Source organism: Bos indicus x Bos taurus, unplaced genomic scaffold (genome assembly GCF_003369695.1).
Source record: "Bos indicus x Bos taurus breed Angus x Brahman F1 hybrid unplaced genomic scaffold, Bos_hybrid_MaternalHap_v2.0 tig00001978_arrow_arrow_obj, whole genome shotgun sequence".
Taxonomy (NCBI): Eukaryota; Metazoa; Chordata; class Mammalia; order Artiodactyla; family Bovidae; genus Bos; species Bos indicus x Bos taurus.
Genome location: NW_020867479.1, coordinates 54,333 through 62,572, shown reverse-complemented (window position 1 = coordinate 62,572; position 8,240 = coordinate 54,333). Strand labels below are relative to the sequence as shown.

Below are 8,240 nucleotides of genomic sequence, written 5' to 3'. Positions count from 1 at the left end.
TGATGGTGTTTCCCCATTTTTTGGTTGTTAGAGTGAAGGGGGTGGGTGTGCTTCCTGTGGGAGCACCTACAGGACCAGGGGTGTTAGGTGAGGGCCTGGAGGAGTTTCTAGGGAAGGGTTAAGAGGTGGAGGAATCTGGGGGTGGTGGTGGGAAGACCTGGAGGATGTGGCAGCCTCATGTTTGTATCTGCCTGCCCAGAGCTCCCTGCGCCAAGAAATGTGACAGTGTTTGGATGCCTGACTCATGAGGTGCCCTTGAGCCTGGGGGATGCCGCAGTGACCTGTTCCAAAGGTAGGGTGAGGAACTGGGGAAGAAGAGGGGCTGGAAGACCAGGGCAGGGGTAGGGTATGGAGGAAAGATGGGCTAGGGCGTCTGGGAACTGAGGGCAGGCGGGTGAGGGTTCTTTAGGTCCTGACCCCACACTGGCTTCTCCTTCTCCCCTCAGAGTCCCTGGCCGGCTTCCTGCTCACGGTCAGTGCCGCCTCCAGAGTGGCCAGGCTGAGAATCCCGTTTCCGCAGACGGGGACCTGGTTCCTTACCTTGCGCTCCCTGTGTGGGGTGGGGCCTCGGTGAGCAGGGCGGGGCCTCGGTGGTGGGGCCCGGAAGGATGCGCCTGAGCGCCAGGTGACGGCGAGTTTGTGCGCAGGTTCGTGCGATGCCGAAACGCGACCGCGGAGGTGCGGCTGCGAACTTTCCTGTCCCCGTGTGTAGATGACTGCGGGCCCTATGGCCAGTGCAAGCTGCTGCGCACGCACAACTACCTGTACGCGGCCTGCGAGTGCAAGGCCGGTGAGCAGGCTGGGCTGGTGAGGGAGCCCGCCTGGGGCGGGAGGGAGGGAGATGGTAACCTATGTAGCAGGGTTTGGAGAGGGTGGTGCGGGGTCAGGGTACCCTTCCCTGGCAGTAACATAGGGCCTGACCAGAAGGGCCAGCAGGAGTGTCTGCTGAACCCTGGGCTGCCTTCTGACCTCTTCCACCCTGTGCCTGTCCCGTTGCAGGATGGCGGGGCTGGGGCTGCACGGACAGTGCGGACGCGCTCACCTACGGGTTCCAGCTGCTGTCCACACTACTGCTCTGCCTGAGCAACCTCATGTTTTTGCCACCCGTGGTCCTGGCCATTCGGAGCCGATATGTGCTGGAAGCGGCTGTCTATACCTTCACCATGTTCTTCTCCACGGTATGCGGTGCCATCAGTGTCTGCACCGAGTCCTTAGCGGTGGTGGTGGATGAGGGTCTACATTTCCACCATGGGCCTCCCGGGGTTTGGAGCTGTCTCTCTTCACTGTCCTCTACAGCAGGGCTTCCCCACCGCTTCCTATCATGGCATGCGATAATAGATATCATATCTTCCTATCATAGAACACGATAATTTTTATAAGACACATGGGAATAAATGAACAAGGCTGTTTGCGACTTAAGATAACGCCACTACAGGCAGCATGGGGTCTTCAGCATCCCGCACCCTACCTGTCCACTCTAAGGGGTGAGGGGACCTTTACCTCAACACGCTAGCCAAGAAGCTCAGACCTACAATACGGAATTGTGTCTACACAATTCCCCTGAGATGCTTATATCTAGGGATCTGTTCATCTCATCCGTGGGCTCTTGGCATCTTGTGATGTACAGTGCCTACCTATGAGCACTGCAAACGTCTTAGATGGATTCAGGCTTCCATGTTTCTTAGGAACAAGAAAGGATAACAAGAAACCAGTACATGCCTCCCTGTTGTCCAGTATTAATAATCAGACCTCTGTCCAAATCACAAAAATTCTACCTGTCATCTTAGGAGGAAGTGGGGACTGAGGGGTCATGTTCTAAGGTCCTGGATACTTCTCCATAGGTGAGGAACAGTGGTTGTAACTGTGGCATGCAGTGAGACCTTGGCCTCTTAACCTGCATGAGAATGGCACACCCCAGTTTGTCTGAATGCCCCCCCTTTTAGACCTGTTCTGACAATGCTCCATTATACTTTTATTTTCAATATTCTCCTCTCTCTTCTTTATTGCCAGATGCCCTTTATACTGTTGCTCACCAAATCTTCCAGCAACAGCAGTTTCACCAGTATATTCTTAGTTGTGTGCAGATATAATGTGGTTCACAAATTAGTAAGAACATCTAAGTGAGTCAGGAGCCTAGAGCATGTGAGGAGAGTTTATCCAGTCTCCTGCACTTCACAAGGCATCCTGAAAATTGGCCCCAGGGTGTTTAGTACCAGATGACTCCTCATCATCTGGGTTTGATGGCATATCATCCTGAAAAGAAAAGACCTTCCCCTAGTAGGAACACTGTGGGGGCCAAAAGTGCCTGGTCCCACGAACAATGCCTCCACTTTTGTAAATAAGGCAGTAAGCAAATGATCACGGAGAAGATACTGGCTCTGAGGGGTTGCCTAAAGTCCTGCTCTAACTCCTGCTCTTTTCCCATGTGTGCCAAAGTGTAGAGCTACTTGTGATTCCATTTTCCCAGGCAGGATCCCTCTAGTCCCTCTTTCTTGTTCTTTATTTAGCGTAGACTTCATTCATTCCTCAGCAGTCTCCGTGTAAGGACCCATCGGTCCTACTGCAGGTGTCAGCACCAGCACCGGAGGCGGCAGTCTTCTCCTGTCTTAAATCCAGGACAGTCTACATCTGGGAGTAGTGTGTTGATTCCTGTCCAGGGCCTGGGAGCAGACAGTAGCTTTGTTATCCAGGAGTTTAAGTGCAAAATGTAAATGTATTTTAAAAAAAGACAAAACAGGCTACAAAACCCAGCACTTGATTTTGTATGTAGCTGATAGTCCTGATGCTGGGAAAGATTGAGGGCAGGAGGAGAAGGGGACGACAGAGGATGAGATGGTTGGATGGCATCATTGACTCGAGGGACATAGATTTGGGTGGACTCTGGGAGTTGGTGATGGACAGGGAGGCCTGGCATGCTGCAGTTCATGGGGTCGCAAAGAGTAGGACATGACTGAGTGACTGAACTGAACTGATAGTTCAGATAACGATAACAGAAAAACACATCTGCTGATACACGCTGTGTGTCAGACACTGCTCATTGAATCCTTCCCATAGCACTGTAACAATGGAGAAGTACTGCTATTATTATTATCATCCCTTTTTTGCAGATGAGGAAAGTTTAAATACTCTGGTTAAGGCCTGAGGTGAGTGAGAAACTGGACTTATCACTCAGCCTGCCTCTTGGTCCCTCTCATGTCACCACTGAGCTGTAGGGCTGTCCTTGCCCCAGGCAATGAGCATGCGTACATACATTCCCAACCTGAATCTAGCTTCTCAGAAGCCCAGGAGTATGTGGGGATACTAATGACCTCAGGTTAGTAGTTCTTAAACTCTTAAAGGAGAGCCAGCCAAAAATAATTTGGCTTATAATTTGGTCAGAAATTATAACCAAGCCATATATTAGAAAGAACAGGGAAAATGTATCAGACATGGAGGTTGTACATCTCTTGCTCATACAGCTCAAGCCACATGTCCTTCCCAGTGCTAGAGACCTCATAATTGGATCCCATAAGACCCAGACAGAGCTGGCATTCTGGGGCCCCGGCAGCCTTCCTTGCTGATTACTGAGATCCTGGCTGCAAGCCCACCTACTCATTATTCCACCTCCTCTTCTATTCCTCACATCAGCACAGTCATTCTCAGTGGCCCTTGGCAAAATGCCATGATGTTTCCAAGAGGAAACAGAAGCAGAAAATAAGAGAATAGCAGTAAGTTTCAGTCTATCCTGAGTATAAATATTCCCATCTTCGTACAGAATGAATATATTTGCATCTCCAATTTAAAATTCTGTAGTGCCAGGATACTCTATTTGGAGCATTAGATGAGCTATATAGTTATGTTATAAAAATATAAAATCCACAGAGAAGAACAATTTAGGATAATTTTCCAAAATTACCTTATAAGTAAAGAGATGGCCAAAATGAGGAAGATGTCAGATTATACTAATGGAAGCCAGTTTGTAGTCTGAATTTGTTTTCTTAAACCTCCCAGTCTTTCTGTGTTATTTCTACCACTTTTTATTGGTAATGCAAAAGGAATATTAACCTAAAATTTAGTCCACAATTTTCTGTGAGACAACAGTAGTGCTATATAAACATAGATTTTTTTTGTATAGGGGAAAGTCTGTTAGTGTGGGGATATTATCCCATGAATATACATGATATAAAGTATAAGATGACTAACATTTATTGAGCACATACTGTGTGCCAAACATATAGGAGAGTATTCCAGACTTTCAGGGTAGTCTCTCCCAGGTGCCACCATATATAACCCAGCCTTCAGTTCAGTTCAGTCGCTCAGTCATGTCCAACTCTTTGTGATCCCATGGACTGCAGCATGCCAGGCTTCCCTGTCCATCACCAACTCCCGGAGCTTGCTCAAACTCATGTCCATCGAGTCGGTGATGCCATCAAACCACCTCATCCTCTGTCGTCCCTTTCTCCTCCTGCCTTCAGTCTTTCCCAGCATCAGGGTCTTTTCCAATGAATCAGTTCTTCGCATCAGGTGGCCAGAGTATTGGCATTTCAGCTTCAGCATCAGTTCTTCCCACGAATATTCAGGACTGATTTTTAGGATTGACTGGTTTGATCTCCTGCTGTCCAAGGGACTCTCAAGAGTCTTCTCCAACACCACAGTTCAAAAGCATCAATTCTTCGGGACTCAGCTATCTTTATGGTTCAACTCTCACATCCATACATGACTACTGGAAAACCATAGCTTTGACTAGATGGAACTTTGTTGGCAAAGTAATGTCTCTGCTTTTTAATATGCTGTCTAAATTGGTCACAGCTTTTCTTCCAAGGAGCAAACATCTTTTAATTTCATGGCTGCAGCGATTTTGGAGCCCAAGACAATAAAGTCTGTCAATGTTTGCCATGAAGCGATGGGACCAATGCTATGATCTTAGTTTTTGGAATGTTGAAGCTCATTCCAGTATTTGTTACAGCCAGTTGCTTCTAGGTTATGGGTAAATGGTTACACCAGTGAAGTTTGCTTAACCGTATTTACTATAAATTGTGTCTTCTGGTTAGAGATGGCAATGAATGGGTGCCATGGCAATCGATAATGAATTCTGCTCCATGAATAACAAAGCAGGCTGAAGCACTGCAGGTAGAAGAGACAGACATATGCGTAGAATATATGATGACAAGATGCTGTCTCCTCCAGGTTGAGGAGTTTTAATGAAGTGAGCTGCCACAAGTTATTGGCTGGTTCCTCTAACAAATTGTGCTGCATGATGGAGTCAGTGATGGACTTTACTGATGGCATTTTGGACATTGAGAGGTGACAGTGGCCTGGTCAGGACTGGTGAAATGTAGATCATGTTGTTCACCTCACCCTGAAGCTTTAATTAACTCTACCCCTATGGGTTATCTGCAACTTAAACAATCTCTTTGACCTTTTAGTATACTTGGATCAGTTGTAGATCAGTCATAGAATATTAGAGAGCTTATTCCAGTTCTACTTGTGTCCCCAGCACGTTCCCTTCTTAAACTCCTTAGTACTCTATTCTTTGCTGTGTTTCCACAGTGTAGGGTAGGTGAACACTGTCCCTTCCCCAAGGTGCCATGCTCTTCTCCATGGCTTTAGAGACTGCCTTTTTAATTACTGCCTCCTGCCTCCATGTTATTGGGTGGGAAGGGATGCAGAGGACCAGTTAGTCCAAGATCTGAAGGTGAAACATAACTCAAGAGTCTGAACTATCAAATGAGGCTTGGGGTTTGGATTGACCAGGAGGTCAGAGTCCAGCCCCAGAGCTTGGGTCAGGCTGAGGATTACATGTGGGACCCTGTGTGAGTACAGGGAGCTATAGGCAAGGATTGGCCTGAGCTTGAGAGTCCTGGCCTCCCCCAGGCCTGGTGCTCTGACAGGACATTCCGGAAGCAGGAAGATTAGGAAGGTGAGGCCGAGGTTCAGGGCTGTCGGGTACATGCAATAGGACACAGACTGGCCTCTACCATACTCTCAGGGGTGGGGAGTCAGGCATTCCCCAGTTCTGCTCAGTTGGTTCCCTCTGCCCTCTGCTTTTCTGACAACAGCATTCCACCCCGTGGCCTGTTTCTCCAGCTTTGTAGACTGGCTCTCTGCCCTGAGTTCTCTCAATGCTTGTCCTTTCTTCCTCCAGTTCTACCATGCCTGTGACCAGCCTGGCATTGTGGTTTTCTGCATCATGGACTATGATGTGCTGCAGTTCTGTGACTTCCTGGGCTCCTTAATGTCCGTGTGGGTCACTGTCATTGCCATGGCTCGCTTACAGCCTGTGGTCAAGCAGGTCAGTCTGGAGAGGGCCCTGGGGGACAACCATTGCCCAAATCTATTTGAAATTCACTTCCCGACCTCTCCCGGGGGCATGGCCAAGCACCCTCACCACCCTGGCCCAGCCCCTGGTGACCTCTTTCTCTAGGTGCTATACTTGCTGGGGGCGATGCTGCTGTCCATGGCTCTGCAGCTTGACCGGCATGGACTCTGGAACCTGCTTGGACCGAGTCTCTTTGCTCTGGGGATCTTGGCCACAGCCTGGGTAAGGCTGGGAGGGCTGGGGGAGGGGAGGTCCCAGCAGGACTTGGGTGCAGGTACTTGGGTATCCACTTTCCAGTTTAAGGTGGGCCCGGACCTTGTTGTCATCACTCTGCTGCTTACAGAGCCGAACTCGTCTCGGCAGACGCCGAGGGTCACCACCAGGGCTCAGGGGACACCTGAGAGCGACCGGCTCTGGCCTAGGTTCCAGAGTAGTCCCTGAGCCCCACTTCTCTGCCTCCCCCAGACAGTACGCAGCGTCCGCCGCCGGCACTGCTACCCGCCCACATGGCGCCGTTGGCTCTTCTGCCTGTGCCCGGGCAGCCTCATCGCAGGCAGTGCCATCCTGCTGTATGCTTTTGTGGAGACCCGAGACAACTACTTCTACATTCACAGCATCTGGCACATGCTCATCGCTGGCAGTGTGGGCTTCCTGCTGCCCCCTCGTGCCAAGACTGACCGCCGGGTCCCCTCTGGAGCCCGGGCTCGGGGCTGCGGGTACCAGCTGTGCATCAATGAGCAGGAGGAGCTGGGCCTTGTGGGTCCGGGAGGGGCCACTGTCAGCAGCATCTGTGCCAGCTGAGAGGGGCTTAGGGCCGGCCCTGGGAGAACTGGAACCCTTCCTCAGGGCACAGAGCCCTTCCTGGGGTTCCTCCTGGGAGCATGGAGCCCTCTCAGGGCTAAGAGACAAGTTGTGTTTCTTGAGGACATGGAGTCTTTCTTAAGGACATGGAACTCTTCTGGGGACCTGGCAACTTCCTGAGGGCCAGGAGACCTCCAGCATCTTCAGGACTGGAGCCTGTGCAGGGCCACCAAGCCCCCTCAGGACTGAGGGGTCCTGCCCAGGGTGTGGAACCTGCTGAGGATGTGGAGACAGAGCCCTAACAGGACACAGCTTTGTCCCTAAGGAGATGGAGTCCATCTTGGGGAAGCTGAGTCCCCTGTCTCCCAGCAGCTCAGCCTCTCTGGCCTTGGCTTCCTTCCCGGGGGCAGTGTCAGGGCCGTGCTGCACTGCGAGGGGGTGCAGGACAGACAGGGCGGGGACTGGGCTGGGGGTGCTAGTACCCTGGCGTGATACAGGTGGAGTCTGGTGTGTCTCCAATGAAGAATTTCCTGATTCTGTGCTGCCCTTTTTCCTGTGGGCAAGGGTCTGGGGAAGAGGAGGGAGAGATGGACCCTGAGGAGAGGGGCATGGGTGACGCAGCCCAGCTGGCATGAGCTGCTGGAGCAGCTTCCTGAGGCTTTTGCCCTATTGGGTCAGGCTGCAGCAGCTTGGAGTACAGAGTTGTGAGTGTGTGTGTGTGTACTTGATGAGATGATGCAAATCAGTGAAACAGACCTCCTTTGTGGTGCCCACACCCAACAGGGAAGGAAGCTGAGGGCTCAGGAGATGGGATGAGCTGGTACGAATCTCAGATGTGCAAGATATATCACAAGACTGTAGCTCCTTTTTCAACCCCCATTTTGCCCCTGTGCCAGAAACGTAATCTTTTGTCATTTTGGATATTCTTCTCTTTCCACAAAGGTCACAGCCAAGTCCCAAGGGTTTTGTATAATGCTGAGACGTGGAAAGGGTGTCCTCTCTGGTCAGAAGTGTCCATATCCCATACATCCCCTGAGATTTCATCCCCCATCTGATCCCCAGCCAGTAAAGTTTTCAGAACACTAGTATAGTGCCTAGCCTGGTGTGTGATAAGTGTCCAATATATGTTAGCTAAAGATCC

At 50.6% G+C, this 8,240-nt stretch overlaps 1 protein-coding gene across 1 annotated transcript; it reads left to right on the top strand.

Annotated features, from left to right (window-relative positions):
* Positions 1–199: 199 nt before the first annotated feature.
* Positions 200–7,944, top strand: LOC113888793 (transmembrane protein 8B; the record flags this gene model as incomplete). The annotated part of the gene is made up of 7 exons (XM_027535786.1): positions 200–292; positions 447–570; positions 648–790; positions 1,000–1,178; positions 6,125–6,271; positions 6,404–6,520; positions 6,764–7,944. Coding segments are annotated over 7 exons (1,139 nt in total), but the record flags the coding sequence as incomplete, so codon positions are not given.
* Positions 7,945–8,240: the final 296 nt, after the last annotated feature.